The sequence below is a fragment of the Pseudophryne corroboree genome, chromosome 9 (assembly GCF_028390025.1).
Source record: "Pseudophryne corroboree isolate aPseCor3 chromosome 9, aPseCor3.hap2, whole genome shotgun sequence".
NCBI lineage: Eukaryota > Metazoa > Chordata > Amphibia > Anura > Myobatrachidae > Pseudophryne > Pseudophryne corroboree.
The window spans coordinates 100,192,220-100,215,153 of NC_086452.1; the positions used below are offsets into that span (position 1 = coordinate 100,192,220).

At 44.5% G+C, this 22,934-nt stretch overlaps 1 protein-coding gene across 2 annotated transcripts in view; it reads right to left on the reverse strand.

Annotated features, from left to right (window-relative positions):
- TNR (tenascin R) overlaps nucleotides 1-22,934 on the reverse strand; it is a 765,126-nt gene that overhangs the window by 404,151 nt on the left and 338,041 nt on the right. For both annotated transcript variants that reach the window (XM_063939699.1, XM_063939698.1), the window contains exon 2: nucleotides 12,704-13,233. In XM_063939699.1, coding sequence (XP_063795769.1) covers nucleotides 12,704-13,190 — 487 coding nt within the window. In that variant the 5' untranslated portion in view covers nucleotides 13,191-13,233. The remainder of the gene's footprint in view (nucleotides 1-12,703; nucleotides 13,234-22,934) is intronic.

A 22,934-nucleotide genomic window follows, 5' to 3' on the forward strand; every position in this document is an offset into this window, starting at 1 on the left:
AGTGTCTACAAATATTAAGCATTCTAATACACTAACATCACATCCTCTTTTCTTTAAAGATAAGCCCTATACGCTTCAATGCAACAATTAACAACGTCATATTAAGAACATCATCTAACACGTTTCAATGAGTCTCTCAGGTCTGCGTATTTCCCTTTTGGGTCTTTCATACACAGTCTGTGTTTCATCGATGTCATGACTGTGATTTTGTGAACCCGGTGTTAGTGCAGTCTGTGCCGGCAACTGGAGAACTATGTGAATATTAGGCTGGTCTGTAGGAATCAGTGAGAAGAAGGAGCAATCCCTGACCGGGGATCGAACCCGGGCCTCGGCAGAGGAAGCCGTATCCTGACCACTGGATCACCAGGGACTTTGATAGCAGGATGAATGTATAGGTGAGACTGTACTGGATATAGTGTCACAGGAGTAGGTGCTTATGTACTCGAGGTTACTGGCAAGATAGTAAGACGGACTGGTTACTGGTGAGACTGGGATGCAACTGTAATGCGTGCTGGTACCGGATATAACTGGAAATGCAACTGAAAGTAGGACGATGACTCTGGCTATAACTCTAATACGAGGCTGAAGAACCCTGCGGCTGTGACGGTAGAACACTGCAGCTGTGGTTTCCAGTTAAGACTGTGGAACACTGCACCGTGCCTTTAAGATGAAACACTGCAACTGTGCCTTTAAGTGGAGATTGCGGAACACTGTACTGTGCCTTTAAGATGAAACACTGCAACTGTGCCTTTAAGTGGAGATGGTGGAATACTGTACTGTGCCTTTAAGATGAAACACTGCAACTGTGCCTTTAAGTTGAAACTCGTGGAAATACTGGATATCAATGGCAACACAAATGTAATCCAAACTGGGTAACAAAGAAACAGAGTTTTTACAGGAACTAAAGTACAAGGGTTACCTTTAGGGAGCTCAGCTTCAAAGCTCGCACAGAGCTGTGTGTGACACGAGGAACAGGCAGTGTTTCCAACTCCAGCCTTCAGACTTATACTTCCTGGTCCTTGGTGATTGGTGAGCAGTGTCAGGTGATTCAGAGAGTCTCAGGCTGGCACAGGATTGGACAGCTCTGGGTCAGGTGAACAGTCACTGTCATGTGAGTACTCTAGACTAGGCTGTGAAGTGGAGCGAGGCCTAGCAGGCCGAGAGAACACTGAAGCCTGAACTTCTGCAAACAAACAGAGAATGCTGGCTTTTAGGCCTAAACTTCAGATTGCTGAATTCAGACTCACACCGAAGATTAATCACAGGTAGAGCTCGTTAACTATTACCTTCCAGTCAGAGAACTCAGGACTCAGGAAACTCATGATGCTGACAAGCTGTTTATCTCAGAGAGCAAAAACAACACAGGATCCAGGACAGATGGCAGGGGTAAGTCACCAAATACGAGAACTACAGTCAGGATCGTGACAATAGACCATGTTGGACCTTTCTAGAATTGTGGTTTGTTCACCATTATCAGGATCATCATACATGTCAGATGAAGGGTATTCTTCAGTCATGTTGTCTTCATTATGGTTAGGTTGAGATCTTAAATCCACCCGATTTCTTCTTACTTCCGTTCCACGCTCTGTACGTATAGTATAAGATCTTGGTGCTACTTGTGCTTGCACAATACCTTTCTGCACCCAAATACCTTTCTCGTGATCTCTGAGACGGACTTGGTCACCCGATTTTAGATCAGATAAGCTTTTTGCTCGCCTGTCATGGAACAGCTTCTGTTTCGCCTGTTGACGTTCCTTACTCAGTCTGACCAACGCTGAGTTATGTGTATTAAGCAATTCATCATGTATCGGGAGATTTGCTCTAATCCTCCTTCCCATCAGCATTTGTGCAGGAGAAAGTCCATTCTGTAAAGGTGTACTGTGGTAGATTAAAAGACTTTTGTAGAAATCTTCTTTACCTTCCTGAGCTTTTTTTATGAGACTCTTTACAGTTTTTACTGAACTTTCCACCAACCCATTTGAGCGTGGATAGTGGGGACTTGACGTAATATGGACAAATTCCCACTCATCGGCAAATTGTCTAAATTCAGCACTGAAAAACTGAGGACCATTGTCAGTGAACACTTCCATAGGAACACCATGCCTTGCAAAGATTGACTTCATGCAATTGATTACGGTTTTACTAGTAGTTGTATGTAGTGTCTTCACCTCAGGGTAGTTAGAGTAATAATCAGTCACGACAATGTATGTTTTCCCATTACAATCAAACAAATCTGCGCCAACTTTCTGGTACGGTCTCTCTGGCACTGCGTGAGGACTCAGTGGCTCGACTTGTTGTTTCGGTCTATAGGTAAGACATAATTCACATGTAGCTGTAGTCTGTGCTATGTCTTGGTTCATTCTTGGCCAATACATAACTTCACGCGCTCTCCGCTTACATTTTTCTTCTCTTAAGTGGCCTTCATATATCTTGCACAGCATAGTTTTTCTTAGTCGTGCAGGTATTACAAACCTATTGCCTTTGTAAATAATACCATCGACAACTGTAAGGTTACTGCGGTACATCCAATAATCATGGATAGACAGCGGGCACGCATGTTTTTCTGCTGGCCAACCTTTCAGAATGATATCTTTCAACACTTTCATTGTGTCATCTGTCTCAGTTTCTTTCCTAATCTGTTCTTGTCTTGCAAGAGACACTGGTAGAGAAGCTACGATCAAATTAACATAGGCTTCTATTTCTTCATCCATCAGACTTTTGGAACCTTCACTTTTGTCCACAGCATGAGAAAGTGTATCAGCAATGTACATGTATTTGCCGGGACAGTACAGCAAGTGTACATCATATTTCTGTAGTCTGATAAGCATTCGTTGAATTCTCATGGGACAGTCATGTAATGATTTAGTCATGATAGCTATCAATGCCTTGTGGTCAGTTTCCACTGTTAATATTTGACCATACACAAACTGAAGAGATCGCTCACATGCATATGTGATCGCTAGAAGTTCTTTTTCTATCTGAGCATACCTTGATGCATAGATTACTGGTTGCCATGTATCCTCATGTTCTTGTAACAGCACTGAGCCTAGGCCAAATTGTGAAGCATCTGCTGAAATTCTTATTGTTTTCGCAGGATCAAAGAATTTTAGCACTGGTTGCTCTGTAATGATCTGTTTCAAGTTTTGCCAACTTTCTTCTTGCTCATGTGACCACATCCACTCGTTATCTTTGTCCAACAACCATCTAAGAGAGGCTGTTCGTTCAGAGAGTTGAGAAATAAACTTTCCTAAGTAAGTAATCATTCCTAGGAATCTTCTGATGTCGCCTTTGTTGTTAGGACGTTCCATGTTCACTATGGCTGATATTTTCCTTGGGTCTGGTTTTACACCTTGATCCGAGACCACGTCACCCATAAAGGTAAGTGTATTCACGCCAAATTCACATTTGTCCTTGTTTAGCTTTAGATTCACTTTCTTGACAAGTTCCATTACTTGTCTCAATCTAGAATCATGTTCTTCCTTTGTAGATCCCCAGACAATAATGTCATCCATCATTGTTTCAACACCTGGAATATGTTCAAAAATCATGTGTATCTTTTTGTGATATACTTCTGGAGCAGACAATATTAGATATTGTAGTTGAAGAAATCTGTATCGACCTTCTGGTGTATTAAATGTACAAAGCTTTGAGCTGGCCTCATCTAGCTTCATTTGCCAGAATCCTGAAGATGCGTCCAATTTACTGAACCATTTTGCTCCCGCAAATTGCGACATGATTTCATCTCTGGTTGGTAGTTTGAAATGTTCTTGTTTAATAGCTTTGTTTAAATCTCTGGGGTCTAGACATATTCGGAGTTGTCCATTTTTCTTTTCAACAATTACTAAGGAGCTTACCCATTCAGTAGGCTCATCAACTTTCTGTATCACACCCAAGGCTTCCATGCGATTTAACTCTTGTTTCAGTTTTTCTCTCTCTCTAATCAGTGAATCCTTTAAATCACCAAACTCACAGGTTTTGTTGAGTGATTGCAGCTCTGTAACATACTGATCAAATCCATGTACAGACGTCTGATCACATGTGAAAAACTTATATCTTTCATATGTCACATTTTTCCTTGGCACAAAGAAATCTTCAAACTTTTGCATTATAGAAGATAGCACCATATTCTGCCCCTCATCAAACTGAAAACTATTATAAATGTCCAGCACATCCTCTCCTATCACATGGAGGAAAATGGATGCCTTCGTTTTGTCAGCCTCTGAATCAGCTCCACATGCAGCAAGATATATATTAAACCTTTGCTTAAATCTTTTCCAGTTTTCAGACATCAGCATGCCGGTTGGAGGAGCTAGTTTATCCATGGTTACGCACTGTTTGAAGATAGCAGCACACGGCAGGCTTTGCAGACACAGAGTATCACAGCCACAGACTTCTGCAAGATTCTTTCACACTCTGAGAGCACTAGCAGTCCAAGTTAAACTTCTTCTGACACCATGTTTTGTTCATATGTTTGTAAATCCAGTCATCAGGACACAGAGACATGTGAGTTCACTGCTGTGCTGTTTATTCCCTCACCAACTCCAGGCACACTGCACACTGGACCACCCATTTCCCAGCATCCCCCTGGTCCCAGGGACCATCACTGAAGATTCAGGCTTACACAGATTAGTAAGGGAATGTCTACAAATATTAAGCATTCTAATACACTAACATCACACTACCATTTATCTTAAAAGATTGTACAGCTTACACCTAGCTAGCGCTAAGGGGTCTATTCATGAAGCAGTGAAAAGAATGGAAAAGTAAGCCAGTGGAGAAGCTGCCCATGGCAACCAATCAGTGTTGAGGTAACAGTTATAAAGTGCATTCTATAAAATTATACATAGCAGCTGATTGGTTGCCATGGGCAACTTCTCCACTGGCTCATTTCTTGACACTACACTTCACTGCTCCATGAATAGAGCACTAAGTAAGTAACTTCACAATTCACCAAGCTCCTACAGTAAAGCTCCATACACACTAGAAAAGAAAGTCAAATATATATCGCTCAGAAGGGACATTCTGAGCAATAGCTTTTACTATCTCGTCTAGTGTGTACATTCAACATCGTTAACGAAGTGCGCTCCCGCGCATCATTAACTACCCCCTCCCTCGCCTGAACAGTTCAGACGAGGGAGGACCTCGTTAACGAAAGCCATGCTGCCCCTGCTCCGCACATTCGCTCCCCTCGTGCCCGCTTCCTCCCCGCCAGCATTGGCAAGTGTGTATGCTGGCACCCCACCGGGTCCCTGCCGCATCCAATATCGCCGGGTACACACATCGGCTAGTGTGTACCCGGTTTATGACTATGCAAAATGTTGCACCCCATACATACCAACATCTTTACAAGCAAAGGGGCGTGTCACATAGAGAGGGGTATTAAAGTTAGAAACAGAAACTAGCTTTGTGATAAAGTAAAGGCTGATAAAAAGGGAACATAAACAAAAAAATAGTTGTTGAAGTGATTAGTGTAAGGATTTAATTTGGGTTCACGGGTTGTACTACTGTGCATAGTGGGTAATTCAGACCTGATCGCTCGCTAGCAGTTTTTTGCAGTCCTGCGATCAGATAGTCGCCGCATACAGGGGAGTGTATTGTAGCTGTGCAAGTGTGCGATCGCATGTGTAGCAGAGCTGTACAAAAAAACTTTGTGCAGTTTCTGAGTTGCCCAGAACTTACTCAGTCGCTGTGATCACTTCAGCCTGTCTGGGGACAGAATTGACGTCAGACACCCGCCCTGCAAACGCTTGGACACGCATGTGTTTTTCCAACCACTCCCTGAAAATGGTCAGTTGCCACCCACAAACGCCTTCTTCCTGTCAATCTCCTTGCGATCAGCTGTGCATATGGATTCTTCATAAAACCCATCGCACAGCAACGATCCGCTTTGTACCCGTGTGACGCGCCTGCGTATTGCGGTGCATACGCATGCGCAGTTCTGACCTGATCGCAGCGCTGCAAAAAACGCTAGCGAGTGATCAGGTCTGAATGACCCCCAATGTTGGATGGATGTGTACGGGCTAAATGACATGGATGATTTTCTGGTGTGTGATCTCGAGAGTAATCTCATAACAAAGATTGTTCATTTTGCAACAGTGCGATGATCTCCTTCAACTGCAAGTGCTGCAAGTTAATAACGCCACGTCAACTTCAGAGATTAATCACTCATTCAAGAGATCTAAGGCGATTTTGGGCAGGAAATGCTAGTTAATATAGAGAACATGGAACGCTGGGAACTGTTGCTATTGTATAAATAATCTCATGAGATCAATCGCATAAAATCTGAGACTTAATTGCAGAGAATGAAAATTGACCGTGTAGGCCTGGCTTTACACAAAACTGCATTCTGTCTTCACAATGCATCAGCTTAGTGAATTGGACAAGTATTGGAGTCCCTGAACAGTTTACTTGAAGCTGAATATACTGAGCAGACTTTCCGATGAAACACAATGTACAAATTTAAGACATAAATGAGGCGGTTGTAAGCAGTGTTTTAGGAGAAAATTGAACGGACAAATGGTAATAGGCTGGGATGTTCTTGCTCTGAACATGCACAGTTTATCTGGTATCCTACAAAAGAATACAGAGCGCTTTTGTGGAGGGAGGTCCAAACGCAGGAAATGGGGGGGGTGCCACTACCTACGTATGGGCAGGGTGGTTAACTACTTAAATAAATCCAGGCAAATGATTACAGGGCTTATTTTTATACTACTGTATCATACCGCCGACCCGAAAAGGGGGCGTAGCCTCACCCGTGTTGGGCGTAGCCTCGCTTGAGTGGGCGTGGTCTCGTCAAACGGACCATTTTTCTGCCTTTTGGGGGCGTGCCCAGTGCTCCCCGAGCAGCTGGGCAGCCCCCGCTCCCCTCCTAGCTCTGAATATATGCCGTGCGCATGTGCACAGCATGTATTCTGTGATCACCGGCTGCTTTGCAGAGCAGAGCAGCGGGTGATCAAAGCCTCCCCCCAACTGCCCCCCCACCCACGGGACACTGCTGCCCGCGGGTGGGACAGTGGGACAGGGTCCGAATAGCGGGACTGTCCCGCTGAAAGCGGGACAGTTGGGAGGTATGCTGTATCTCCCTTCTTGCTTGTCAGAATCCAAATTAATTTGTGTAGGCACTAAGATACTAAGGGGGACATGTACTAAGCAGTGATAAAAGTGGAGAAGTGACCCATGGCAACCAATCAGCTGCTCTGTATACGTTTATGGTATGCAAATTCTAAATATTATGTCAATGCTGATTGGTTGCCATGGGCCACTTCTTATCATGTCCCCCTAAGCTATGTTTTATCCATCTCTTCTTCTGTTGATAATTGAGCAAATAGGACCCTATTCAGTAAGGAATCTGCAATCCCTTCAATCACATGCTAGGGGCCGCCCATCGCAGGGCAGGGCCGCCCAGCATGCTACCCACCAGCCACCGACTGCGATCACGCTGTAATTGCGATTGCTCCGCAATGACAGCATGGTCTCAGAAACTGTGGATGCCTCCTGCCGATGCAGTCTGGCTGCAATGGTAGAAGTCCTGCCGCCATTTTTTTAATCGGAGCGGCTGCGTGTGATGACGCGCAGCTGCCCCCAAAACATTACAGACGTGCTCCCATTTCCCACCCCGAAAACACTCGGTCGCCGCCTGCCCCGCGAACGACTCTGCCTGTCATTTAGGCAGAGGTGTTCGCAGTTAATGCTGGCCGACCACATTACCTGCAGAACATGCGCAGGATGGGACCTGCACATGTGCCCGGTGGGGTCCATGACTGAAATTGCGATCGCATCGCGATTACGATGCAACCTGAATCAGACCCATAATACGAAAAGTAGATTTCTATAGAATCAGGGGCTAGGTCAGTGGTTCTCAAACTGTGTGCCGTGGCACCCTGGGGTGCCGCAAGGCTCTTGCAGGGGTGCCTTGGGTTGGTGGTCAAGAACCAAATCAAATTATTTATGGCCAAAGTGATAGTCAAAAACCAATGCTAGTGGCTGCCAATCATAAAACGTGTACAAACAAAAGCGCAACTGTACACCACCACATAATTGAGCCTAAGGGTGACAGGTAGGCACAATTGACTTAATTTTATATTTTTTTCCCAAATATATCAATAATAAACTTTTATCCTAGAATTGTCTTGAAAAAAATGCTGACACTCTTGGGCGCCGTGATTCAAGAAAGTTTGGTAACCACTGGGCTAGGTCATAAGAGGGAGTATTACAGATTTATCATTTTTCTTTTTCCACTCTCAGACTCAACATCTATTTCCAGTACAAGTATATACACTGCTATCTGTAGTTTTTCAGCCACGTGGAAATACTATTTCCATTTCTATATGATAAACAGCTACATGGTGATTCTCCAGAAAGTGAAAATAAAGTCCCGTGCATCACACGCTTTTAATTTTTTTTTACTTTTAAACTGGTTTGTTAAGAAATTGTTCTTATATGAAAACTTAGGGGGTCATTCCGACCCGTTCGCACGCAGCGGTTCTTCACTGCGGTGCGAACGGTCAGAAATGCGCATGCGCGGCGGACGCATTGAGCACGCGCACCGTTGCCGGGTGACGATTGTCGCCGGGCAACGCCGCCGCCAGCGACAAATGTGGTCGCAGTGGTGTTCGCAAGAAGACGGACAGGCAGGAGGCGTACTGGGGCGGATACTCACCGTTTTCCAGGCATGGTGAGTCCAACGCAGGCGTGTCGAGGCGTTTGGAGGGCGGATGTCTGACGTCAGGACCGGGACCTTCATCGCTGGATCCGTCGCACTGGGTGAGTAACTGCAGCCCTGGTCTTGTTTTACGTGAAACTTTTTTAGCATAGCAGGGCTGCACAAGCGTTCGCTGCCCTGCTATGCTAAAATACACTCCCCCATAGGCGGCATCAGGTCGATTGCACGAGCAGCAAAAAGTTGCTACGTGCGATCAACTTGGAATGACCCTCTTAATTGCTTAGTAGCAATGCCTTACCCTATAACTTAAGACCTACTAAAATCTTGGTAGTTTGGAGAAGTATTGTTGTTTGAATTTGTGTAGTTGTCCTGTGCATCACAGAGAATCATCCTACAGTTTAATAAACTATACTCATCACTGTCTGTGTCAAGAATTTATAGTGATTGAGTGGTTTACTGATCTTACATTTGTTAGATTTTATTAACACCTTTTGCTGGAGTTGGTGTGAGGTGGCGGGGATAGTTTTCGGGATGAAAACATGTCTCTAGCCATATTTATTCAGTATAGGTTAGGATGGCAGGTTGTCTAGTATATGAAGTGTCCAGTTATAAAGTGTCAACTTCATATCAATATCAACGTTATATTGGCATTAAACCAAAGGAAAACAAACTGTAAACATACTACAAACCAACATTATTACAGATAGTGGCCCTCATTCCGAGTTGTTCGCTCGCTAGCTGCTTTTAGCAGCATTGCACACACTAGGCTGCCGCCCTCTGGGAGTGTATCTTAGCATAGCAGAATTGCGAACGAAAGATTAGCAGAATTGTGAATAAACAATTCTTAGCAGTTTCTGAGTAGCTCGAGACTTACTCCTACACTGCGATCAGCTCAGCCCGTTTCGTTCCTGGTTTGACGTCACAAACACGCCCTGCGTTCGGCCAGCCACTTTCCCGTTTCTCCAGACACTCCTGCGTTTTATCCTGGCACGCCTGCGTTTTTCCACACACTTCCAGAAAACGGTCAGTTTCCGCCCAGAAACACCCACTTCCTGTTAATCACACTCCGATCACTTCAACGATGAAAATTCTTTGTTCGGCCGTGAGTAAATCTACTAAGTTTCGTGCTAAAATACTTAGCGCACTGCGTACCATGCGCATGCACATTTTTGCCTTAATCGCTCCGTTGCGAAAATCGGCAACGAGCGAACAACTCGGAATGACCCCCAAACTGCATTAAATCCACAAAAGTATGTAATTATTTATCATGCTGCAAAATATACTCTGCATCTCATGCATATCATCTGTGTTATTAACTATTAGAAGTCATCTCTATGCTGCACACTGCAAAATCCAACTGACATTTCTCTCTAATACAAACTCATGTATGTTTTTAAAGTGTTTGATGTAATGACTTGCTTGTAATTGGTATTGCCTGTGTGGTGGTGTTGCTCAGTGAATCATGATTATTGTTGCATGCTGCAGGCTGCATGTTGCATGCTGCCTGGTTGTGACTCACATACAGTGCTAATTATCTCCTTGATCATTTGGCCATTTGGGGTCAGGTGTAGCAGACTTACTGTACTATGGAGGTAATTCCAAATTGATAGCAGGAATTTTGTTAGCAGTTGGGCAAAACCATGTGCACTGCAGGGGAGGCATATTCAACATGTGCAGAGAGAGTTAGATTTGGGTGTGGTGTGTTCAATATGCATTCTAATTTGCAGTGTAAAAATAAAGCAGCCAGTATTTACCCTGCACAGAAATAAAATAACCCACCCAAATCTAACTCTTTCTGCACATGTTATATCTGCCTCCCCTGCAGTGCACATGGTTTTGCCTAACTGCTAACAAAATTCCTGCTGCGATCAACTTGGAATTACCCCCTATGTCTTTAGTTCAGGTAGGTGCAGCCGTGGCTGAGGGTTGCAGCAATGTTGTAAAAGAACAAGTGTGATTTCTGAACAGTTAATTAGGAAAAACAAATTGGACAACTTTCCCAAACAGGTAATATCAATGTTAAACTTGACATTTTGATATGTGCTGTCTGAATGTGGCTAGGAATAGCATATGCACAAACAAAATTCTTAAAGCTATGGAGCTCGATACTGACAAGGGATGATCTGGATATTGTGGCTATTAGGGAGTCATGGTGCAATGAGAATCATGATGGGAACATACCTATACTAGAATACATTTTATTTAGGAAGGACAGAATGTGAAGAATCAGAGGAGGGGCAGCAACATATGTTAAAAAAGCATAAATGCTACTTTAATACAAAATATTGAAGAGAAAACTGAGTCCCTTTGGGTCACCATAGAAATGGGGGAGAGGGACACTATTCACACTGGGGTTATCTATAGAGCACCAGGACAGGGGCAGGTACCTATTACAGGACATCACTAAAATGGCTTAAAAGAGTCAAAATCATGGCAGACTTTAATCTATTTGATGTTAATTGGGAGAGGTCTTTTGCAAATTTAACTAGAAGGGTTAAAATTTCAAAATTCCTTGCAGAGAGCATGCTTCAAGCAATTAGTGAGGAAGCCCATTTGCAAAGATGCAATATTAAATTTAATACTCACCAATGATGACAGAATATCAGACATGCAATATATGTCGGTGAGAACCTAAGTAGTAGTGACCATCAAGCAATATGGTTTACTATAAAGACAGGGTCGAGCTTGTGCCACACAAAAACAAAGGTGTTGGATTTTAGGAAGGCGGAAAAAAAAAGTGCAATACTAAAAGTAACAGACTTTTGTATCAAAAGGGTTAGAAAAAGCACCAAGGAAAGGAAGCCAGTGTGGTCTACAAAAGAGTTGTACATTAGTAAGACTACAACTAGGATATATTCATACTTAGTACAGCAGTAGGGTTGTATGGTACCACACAGGACTAAGAAAAATGTAAGGAAAATAGGCTCTATTTGTGTAAGGCCTCTATGAAACCAACAATGAAGGAGTTTTCAAATGCGATTCTCAGGATGGGTATTAAATCTTTGGGGTTGGTGGTGCTCCCAGAGTCAATAGGACATACGGATATAGAAGGAGGAAAGAGAGACTCTGTGTTGTGGCACGCTTGGAATTAAATAATTTAAAACTCAACTTTTAATCTAGTAAACTTTAAAATTAAATATACACAGACAAAAATATAAAGAAAGATAAAAATAAAAATAACACCTCTACATTCAAAAATGTGAACTCTGGTTCAAATACAAAATATTCTTCTACTTTTGTATTTGAACCAGAGTTCACATTTTTGAATCTAGAGGTGTTATTTTTATTTTTATCTTTCTTTATATTTTTGTCTGTGTATATTTAATTTTAAATCTTACTAGATTAAAAGTTAAGTTTTAAATTATTTAATTCCAAGTGTGCCCCAACACAGAGTCTCTCTTTCCTCTTTCTTCTATATCCGTATATACTCATACTTGCCTACTTTTGAAAAAACATTTCAGGGAGATTGTGAAAGTAACACCTATCAGCACGGGCGTGTACCGCTACATCTGAGAGGCGTGTCATAAACATGACTTACATTCAAATGTAAATGAGCCCGGACGTTAGTAAGATCTACTTGTTGAAGAAAAGACACTGATATTTTTCAGAATTTGTTTGTGTGTTGTGTTTTACAAGAGGTTCCATTTACTGTAAGTGGCCACATGAAACCTGATTTAAAATACATGTAACTATAGGGATCATTGTGCCTTATAACCAATACAGGGAAATGGCACTGTCATGATCCCATTTGGATGTATGTATCTCTGATTTATCTTTTTCCCCAAGAATGTAAAAGCTGCATAATGGGGATCACTTGTAATCAAGGAGATTGATGGACTATTCAGGGAGTTAGGGAGATTGCTAATACTTAAGGGAGTCTCCTGCAGAATGCATTTGCCTATAACATGATTCAACATGTTATAGGCAATGGCTCTTGGTAGATAATGAAAACCTGTGTATGCTGGGCTTGTAGAGTTTCTTGCAATAAATCTGTATGAATTTGAAATAGGATGTCTAAAAAGTTGAAGGAAGAGCTCGTACCTGTGGCCTCTGCGTCCTGACATCCTCTGTCATTACAGCGTTCTTGGAGCAGCAACACCTCTCTTTCCAGTGCCTCAATCCTGCTGAGGAGGTGCTGCACTGCAAGTGGGGCTGTGTAGCACTGACATAACCTTTGCGGTACCCGAATGCTGTGTGTGAAGGTGATCTGGCTCCCAGCATCTGCTGTATTCTCTGTCTGCTGAGACACCCAGCTAGCTTCTTCTGGAGACTCTTGCTCCACTGTGCAGGGAAATCCCAATGGAACATTGAAATTGTAGACATGATTAAAGACCAGAGGCTGGTGCTTGTTGCCAGTTCCACGGTCAGTTAGATTGATGCCTCCTCTGGCGGGAATGCGCATCCCTGGTGTCTGGCTTATGGGCACTTCAGCATGGCACCTTGACAGCCTAAGTAAGCAAATCAGCACAATGAGGTGTACTCCGCCTTGTAGGGGACCTAGGGCACTGCTTCCTCCTTCACTGCCCATCTTCTCCCACCAGTGTCCGGAAATTCAGCCAGAGCCCAGAGGTCTGTCAAGAAACAATGTAAATATATGAAACGATCATGATTGCTGAAATAATGACAGTTCTGAATTAAACATATTAGTGTCACTGATAGTAATGGGTATATAATAGGGAGTATATTGTTAAAGTGCAGGTTTATAGAAGTGGAGATGTTGCCCATTGCAACCAGTCAGATTCTACTTGTCATTTCTCTAGCGCCTTCCAGAAGATAGTTGCTAGTATCTGGCTGTAGGAGCCGGGCACTCGGGTCCAGGAAGTCTAAAGGGCCCCATACACTAGAATGATAATGCCCGATTTCATCCAATTTCAGGCATTCGGGCCAATATATTAAGTGAAATCGGGCATTTTGGAGGTGCTTCCGATCCGATCCGCGTTCCCGTGAGGGTCGGATCGGCTCCCCTAGATCGTTAGTGCTGCACTCGTGATATGTCGGTTCCCACAGGCATGGCTGAGATCGCATATGATATATCGCATGCAAAATGTACCAGATCATATGGAATCGTGTAGAACCACTCCCGGGATGCTCCCGGGAGAGTTCAAGGGAAATCACCTCCGACTTCAGCCTCAGACATATCGTTGTAGTGTATGGGGCCCTTAAGTCTGAATCCGATGACGCAGACCCTGGACCCATCAAACCTTCAAAACGGGGGCGACACGCCCCTGTTTTGAAGAACACTACTGGGCTCCGCCCCCTAGATGCCATACCATGTCTAATCACAGGGCTCATGGGGCTGGGTGCGACATTGCAAGTCCAATTTTCACATGTGTACATCGTATTTGTACTCAAACCCTCGGGTTTGTGTTCAAGTATGAATCATGCCCACAGTAAAGAAAACTAAAATCAGATTCATTCCTATAGGTACACTACATGGTAGCCTCCGGATTGCAGGTGCTCTTGTTGTTAAAAGAAATTGCCATCTATAGACCTGGTTAGTAGCAGCATAAATATTGGGGGTACTAAAACACCCATACCGCTGCTCCTACTGTATGAGTTTGTTGCATTTTCTTTACTAGTGCCATATTACCAAATAAGCAGCTAGATACTGTGACAGCTGCTCAGTAAGTAAGCTAATAAACCTCTCACATGTGTAATGTCTCTATTTCATTCTAATTTCCCACCAGGCCAGAGCAGGTAGACTAGCTTCCCCTCACGGCCATTAAACTGAGCCTCATATCAGTCATAATCCCAACATCAGCTGTTAGATGGCGGGGTTGGCGGAAATGTGATCAGACATTGAGATGCTTAGTGTAATCAGATTTCTACATCTAAAGGGCACATCAGCATCTGAAATTAATTGCCAGCTTGTCGAGGTGAATGGTGATCACACTACGCCAGTGGTACCAAACTAGAGTATCAGTATTTTTTCCACGGCATCTCATAGGCTAAAAGTTTTTTCTTGATACATGTGGAAAGAAAATATGATGTTAAGTAAATTTAGCCTAGCAGTCATCCATAGGGTCAGTTATGTGGTGGTTGACAGAGTTTTTCTTCTGATTGTCCACATGTTTTATGATTGGCACCCATCAGCAATGGTTTTGCCTATCACTTTGACCATACTGTAAATAATTTGATTTGGTCCTTGACCATCAACCCAGTGCACCCTTGCAAGAGCCTCGCGGCATCCCAGGGTGCCTAGCCGCTCAGTTTGGGGACCACTGCACTACGCACCTCAATGTTTGGCCATGTTTCCGCCAGCCCTGCTATCTTACAACTGATATTAGGACAGTATGACTGCTAAAAGTCTAATGGCCATGAGGGGAAGCAGTGGTCTACTGCCCTCTCTCCTGGCGGGAAATTAGAATGAAATAGAGAACATTACAAACGTGAGAGGTCGTTACTTTACTTATTGAACCACCCTCCTGTTTAGACAAATGAAGATGGGTTACTAAACATGTAGCACAAAGTGATCCTGTATAAGGACATGTGGTAACGTTTAAACATACATATGTAAAAAATTCCCTATAATGACGACAGGCTGACTGTATAAATGTAAAAGTGAATTAGCTATTTTCATGAATAAACTAACATGCATGAAGCATGATTTATAGAGAGAAAGAATCACTTTGTAGGTGAATCTTACCAGGTCCTGTTTAAACAAAGCAAATGTTATTTTTGGTTTGGATCTCAGTGAATGGGTGTATCCAACATTACATCATCACGTCAACATTCTCACTAGTCAAGGGTTCATATATAACCCAGGGAAATCCTACGTAGTGCGCCCAAGATGGCTGCCTCACCTGGTACCTTGTGAGGGTGGACTAAACAACCCTTGGAAGTTATTACCCAAACTGCCTACACCAATCCTGCTTGTCTATTGCTGTATTACTTAAATCCTCTGTATTATGGGCCTAATTCAAGGTTGATCGCAAAAGCAAAATCTTTCTCTACTGGGCAAAACCATGTTGCACTGCAGGTGGGGCAGAAATAACATGTGCAGAGAGAGTTAGATTCGGGTGGGGTGTGTTCAAACTGAAATCTAAATTGCAGTGTAAAAATAAAGCAGGCAGTATTTACTCTGCACAGAAACAAAATAACCCACCCAAATCTAATGGTGTGTACACACGGTGAGATCCTTGCTATGCCTGATTTTCACTTTGCGATTTCCCCTGAACTCCCCGTAGCCCAGATAGCACAGATTTTGACTAACTTTTCTTTAGATATGGACTATGTGTGCTTGTGATTTTGGCTTATGTGAGATTTAATTGACATGTGAGATGAACTAGATAGTACACAGATCTAGCAAGGATTGACTTGCCTGCACAGTCTATCTTTTCTTGCGATACCGACCTGGCGGGACCGCGCATCGGGATCAAATCGGGATCGCAAGTGGCATAACACCTTGCGATTTGCACTAACTTTTCTTGCGATTTTGACTATATAGTCAAAATCGTAAGAAAAATCTCACCGTGTGTACACACCATAACTCTCTCTGCACGTTATATCTGCCACACCTGAAGTGCACATGGGGGGTAATTCCAAGTTGATCGCAGCAGGAAATTTTTTAGCAGTTGAGCAAAACCATGTGCACTGCAGGGGAGGCAGATATAACATGTGCAGAGAGAGTTAGATTTGGGTGGGTTATTTTGTTTCTGTGCAGGGTAAATACTGGCTGCTTTATTTTTACACTGCAAATTAGATTGCAGATTGAACACACCACACCCAAATCTAACTCTCTCTGCACATGTTATATCTGCCTCCCCTGCAGTGCACATGGTTTTGCCCAACTGCTAAAAAAATTCCTGCTGCGATCAACTTGGAATTACCCCCAAGGTTTTGCCTGACTGCTAACAAATTTGCTGCTACGATCAGGTCTGCATTACCCCCTAAGTATTGCTCTGCACAAATGGGAAATATGTTGTCGAACTGATTAATCAGATCATTTTCTAAAGTGTTGCTTATTTTAAAGCCATGTCAAGTGTTGAAAAGATCACGTTATCTTATAATACAATGTTACCTCTCCATCTCCTGCTTATGTTAGTGTCAGGGTGTTTGAGGTATATAAGGAAACTAGTAAACCGCATTGCTCGAAATTGAGCAAAAACAAAAATTCATTGGGGGGAATTCAATTGTTTGAAAAGTTGGTTGGGTGTCTGTTTTTTCTTGTCTCTTAGATAGGAAAAAACAGATACCCAACTGACTTTTCAAACAATTGAATATCCCCCATTGTGTGTTCTACAACGCATTTATATAAAGTTTATCTAACGTTTTCTGTATCCCAACAGTTTACTGCATCCCGAAATTTAACTGTATCACGAAATCTAACTGTATCCCGAATGTTACTGTATCCTGAAATTTTGCTGTATCCCTAATGTGTTAGAAAGAATTCATTATATCAACTGAATTTATGGCAGAAAAAAATTGGCAAGGGCTTCGCTGCAATTTACAACCCAAAGGCCCCCCTGTCAATCCTTTTTCTATGGGGAAAAAAAATCACGACTTTGACACATTATTCCTCAACTAGCAGACCACTTATCAAAATTCTTATTGCACATCTACATCACACACTATCGAAATATCACCTGAACCATCAAAATCAGTGTTGTCATTGCAGAGTAGATGCTCTCACAAAGAAATTGCTTAGCCGATTAAATATATAGATGTTTGGGAGATGTCAAAAAGTATATTATAGAGTTTAGGGGGAGATGTACTAAGCATTGGAGAGAGATAAAGTACCATCCAATCAGCTCCTAATTGCCATGGTACAGGCTGGGTTTGAAAAATTATGCATAGGAGCTGATTTTTTGATAGTTTATCTCTCTCCAATTTATCACTCTCCAATGGTTAATACATCTACCCTTAAACCATGAAACCTTTTCAAGGGTTCCACTAATTTATCTCTAGACCTGTAGCATTAAGAAATCAGACTTCATAAAGAGACAATTTTGCACAGAAAAACGAGTCTGTTGAGAATAATATCTATTTAACAATGCCACAACATACAGTATTTCCATTAAAGGAAAGTGCCTCTAAACATAATGCTTTGTAATTGCGTTAAATTAAATCCCAGCGCACTAAATGTTCTTTTCTACTTATAAGATACATTTTAGTAGGTCATCATATTATGATGGATTTAAGTTTTATCTTAATATTTGAATGAACATAGAATATCATAGATCTAGACAGGACTGCACATGGTTAAGCTAGATATTAAGAGCTGGCGCCAGAAATTAGACATCAGACCTTTCCGGTAGAATTTTCTTTGGGTCAGATAAGGATATAAATTGTCTTAAAGTGCTAGAAGGGTATTGTTAATGATATTTCCCTGTTGGAGGCAGCACTACCTGTATGAGACTCCCAGTAAGTTACATTACTAGGCTGATAAGAGGTCGATGTGGGCACAGGCGGATTCTGAATTTGTAATTTTTTTTATTTATAGTGTACTGCACACTAGTGCAGCAGCAACATGCTGGCCACCAGTAATAAGGACTGCTGGCTGTAGGTCAGCCTATCAACCCTCCCCTGGCCTCTCCTGGCAGCGGCTGCAGCACATACTGTATATGGCAGCCGGGCACACCTGGCTGTGGGGAGGTGGGGAGTGGCAGACTACGGTGATAGAGAATGCAGAGGGGGGTGAACCGCCTTAGCTGCTGGGTGACAGGTCCTCTCAGAAGTGATGGAGCAGGCAGCAGGGCAAGCTGGGTCTGCCACCGGAGGACAGTGCTAGGCCCCCGGCAGTTCAAAGGTGATAGAGTGGGCGATCAAGGATGGCAGAGAATGCGGGAAAGGCTACTCAGGAAGCTGCTGCGAAAGCGCGGGGGCTGCAGCGAGTATACGGGCCAGGCAGAAATGAAATGGCAGCAGGTCAGTGCCCCAGTGTTTGCCCCTTCTCCAGCTTAGTGTCCCCACCACTACTGACCAGTGTCTCCCATCCTGCCAGACCAGTGTCTCCCTGCCTTCTTTCCCCAACCAGCCCACTGTGCCCTTCTCATGGCCCTCCCACCTAGAACCCCCCAGCCAGTCCAGCCACAGTGTTCTCCCTTCATTCAACCAAGTGTTCCTCCCTCCGACCCCTATCTCACTGCCCCAATCTCATCCTTCCCAGTGCTCCCCATTCACAAAGTGTCCCCCTCCATGTTACTGGTGTCTCCCTCCATGTTACTGACTCTCATCTCAGTTTCTACCACCCTGCCAGCCCAGTGTCTACCCTCTTCCCTCCTGCAACCAGCCTACTGCCCCTCACAGAATGGCCACAGAATAGGACCAAATCACATTACACTGCATAGTAGTGTCCATCAGTCACATTACACTACACAGTAGTACTCCTTATACACGGTACGCCAGGTAGAACCCCTTATACAACACATGAAGAACAAAAAAATAGGGGGGAAAAACCCGGATTCATGCCCTTTATATTATTTGTAATTTTCACTTATAGTAATGCCCATTGCACATTATTCTACACACCGTAATGACCAAATCCCCAGTAGGCAGCCTCTACCTCAGGCACATCCACATTTCTCCCTCTCCTTACTAAGCAGTTCCCCGTTGTCCCCCCACCCCACCCTTTGCTTCCAGGCAGATGCCTGTTGTCCCCCTATCTTCCTTCCAGGCACTATACCTGTTGTCCCCTCTAACACCTTGCCCAGCAGCCAGCTTGCTATCACTCCCAGCTTCCTCAGCTGTGTCCTCTCACTCTCCTCTATGGTCCCCCTCCTCCTCTCCCCCTACCCCCTCCTCCTTTTCCCTGGCTTCACCCTCTGCCTATATTTCCAGCGCTGTCCAGGACTCAGCGCTATTGTCTCTCTCACTGTCTGATTGAGCCCATGCTGCGCGGGGGCTCCCTGCGGGATCAGAGCACTCCCCCTGCCAGGACTCCTCTCCTCACATCCCCCTGCTAGGACTCTGCTCCATCCCCAGCCCAGCCTGGCTTTACAGAGCCGGCTTTAGATATAGGCAGGCTAAGCATTTGCCTAGGGCATCCAAGCATGTCTAGGGGCATCCAAGCATACTGTATGTGAAAGATGCATTACTGTGTGGAATTCTGGGTATTATAGGCATTACTGTGTGGCATTATGCAGAATTCAACTGGCCCACAGGGGCACAGGGCAAACTCCCGGTGGGCCCCACTGCCCGAGCGTTGCTGGGTCAGATGCAGAACTAGCGGTGGTGCTACGGGGCACCAGCCAAAATTTTGCCTAGGGCATCAAATTGGCTAAGACTGGCTCTGTGGCTTTATTATGTATGTCTGCAGTGCAGTCCCAGCAACAGCAGTGAGTGGAGGAGGGGAGAGAGCCACACCCATTGCAGCCAGCCGGGCGGAATGAGATAGGGAGCCGGGGCGTCAGTGCGGATTTAACAGGGCACATGGGGGCAGCTAGTGGCTCCGGAGCACGCGACACGCCGGCTACAACCCTGATGGCGGGCTCCTGCGGGGTGACTGCGGCCACGTCCTCAGGCCACAGCGCCCAGGGCGCCCACCCTGCTAGCCTGCACCTAAAACCGCTCCTGGCTTCTGACATGAAAGCACCTGTTTTGGGTCTGGTAAGTAAGCTCTCCATTGGTCTACTAGTGGTAGTAGGGGAAGGATGTTTAGGAAATGTATAGTATTCCTTTACTTCTTTAATAATCTGCACATCACTAGTATATGCAGTAAATGAAGGAGATTAAGTTCTGAATTGTGATCAGCAGTGAAAGTGTTATGGAAATTGTCCCTCATTACCTCAACGCAGCCTCTCACATTCCTACACTTGACTAGAAGAGACACCTACTGTAGATTTCCTAAATGCCAGTCTGCTTTCTACACAATAGAAATGAGTGCTGCCTAGCTGCCCTCTGTAACCCATCCGCACTCTGTATCATCTCCTGTCATGCGGGAAAATAATGCACTTCTACATCCTGGGAGGCAGAACTCTGGCCGGACACGCGCCTCTAAATGACATTTTTGTTTTCAGGAAGCTAAAATGGGTTTGGGGGTGGCAGTGTAAACAGCTAAACTCAGGAAAATCCCCTTGGCATAATTACCCACAAATGTACTCTCATATCATTGTCTATCATGTTCCTTATTTATTTGCAAAATAAGTATACAGCATCCGTCACTGCTCAATGCAGACTTCTTGTTTATTTTCTGTAGTGGCAATTAAGCAAAACAAATAAATAAAAAGTAATCGTAATTAATGATCCTGTTTGTATAAGAAGTTAATAAATAAACTAAGCTATTCACCAATTTCCATTTTTCAGTGTTATTACTGAGCAAATAATTTTACCAGACTATTATCAGAAGACTGCGTGTGTCAGAGGACGTGACTTCCCTCTTGGAATTCACTATCTTCTGTGAGTAAACTTCAGCTGGGTACACTACACACTAGGCATTATGTCATCAGATCGGGATGATATATCGGGCACATCGTCTAGTGTATACACCAGGGGCACTTTAAGAGTGGAGGAGGCGCGTGTGCTGCCTCCTCCGTTCGGGCCCCCTCCTCTCTGTAGGAGCGCTGTAAGTCTGAGCACTAGAGGGCTCAGACTCTACTGCGCATGCGCAGATCTCCCGGAAAATGGCGCGGCGGCCATTTTCCTAGTGATTTCTCTATTGCGCATGCGCAGAACTCCATGAAAATGGCCGCTGCGCCATTTTCACTGGGTTTTAACAGCGCCGGTGACATTGGCGTGGGACTCCGGAGGGGTGAGTATTAAAAAAAATGAGTGCAGTGTGTGCGGTGTGGGACCCCTCTGGACTCAGGTGCCCGTGTGCAGCGCACACACTGCACCCATTATATAAATGCCAGTGGTGTACCCTCTACTGTGCACTCCCACAGGTCATTTCCCAGGTCGTTTGCGTTATAACATCAGCCTTCCTGTCGGCTGAGTACACACAGCGTTAACTGTGTACCCACCATTCGTTTGACATCTAAAGCCATTTTGGGTTTTACATTGAAGTGTCAATAATCTGAAGAAGGTAGTTTTTATTTTGAAATTAATACAAAACTAATAATTACTGAGTATTCATTTAAATCTACAATTTTGGAGGCCAAAGATTATCTGATACTTATGACAAACAGACAATATGTGGGCTCTTTCTGGCAATATAAACATTCGGGGGTCTATGTACTAAGGGGCCTATTTATCACCATCCGCATCCCGGATGCGGATGACAGGTGATAAAATCGCCCAAACTCGCACTGCGATAATTGATTACATCACAGGGATGTATCAGTTATCGCGTGCAGGGACAGAGCTTGCAATGATACTCCGCAGCATCATCGGGGTATTTTTTGGAAAAAATACCCTGATGTCCTGCCGCGAATGCGCCGCCCCCGTTGACATCGCCACTACCGCCGCTGCCAGGTCAAACCCCCCCCCCCCGTCGTGACTACCCCCGTGCGCCGCGGACCCCTCCCAAGAAGATCAATATACTCACCAGTCCAGGGAGCCGGTCCGCGCTGCTTCTGCTGGGCTGCCAGGTGCCGAATCCTCTGCGCTGCGGTGACCCCCTCGCTTCCCCCCCCCCCGCCCTCCCCGGTGCTGTAGCGTCACTTTACTGCACCGGGGTCACATTGCAGCACATGGGGGCAGTGCCGTAACTAGCCATTTTAGCGCTGTGTGCAAGAAACGACAGTGGCACCCCCCCCCCCCCATGCAAGACAGGGGCAGTGCGCGCCACAGGCGCGCGCAAAATTTATAGGGGCGTGGCTTCACGGGGAAGGGGTGTGGCCACAAAATAACAGCAATTCATACTACGGTGCACAGTAGTCTACATTATTCAAATTACGCTGCACAGTAGCGCCACTACACCAGGTAGAGCCCCTTTTATACATTACAGCAGACAGCGTCCCCCTTTTTACACATTACGGCAGCCAGTCCCCCTCTTTACTAGAGATGAGCGGGTTCGGTTTCTCTGAATCCGAACCCGCCCGAACTTCATGTTTTTTTACACGGGTCCGAGCGACTCGGATCTTCCCGCCTTGCTCGGTTAACCCGAGCGCGCCCGAACGTCATCATCACGCTGTCGGATTCTCGCGAGGCTCGGATTCTATCGCGAGACTCGGATTCTATATAAGGAGCCGCGCGTCGCGGCCATTTTCACACGTGCATTGAGATTGATAGGGAGAGGACGTGGCTGGCGTCCTCTCCGTTTAGAAATTAAAATAGATAGGAGAGTGAGAGTGAGACACTTCATTTACTTACTGGAGCTTAGGAGGAGTTATACTAGTGACTGATGACCAGTGACCTGACCCACCAGTGCAGTTTTATAATTTATTATTATTTA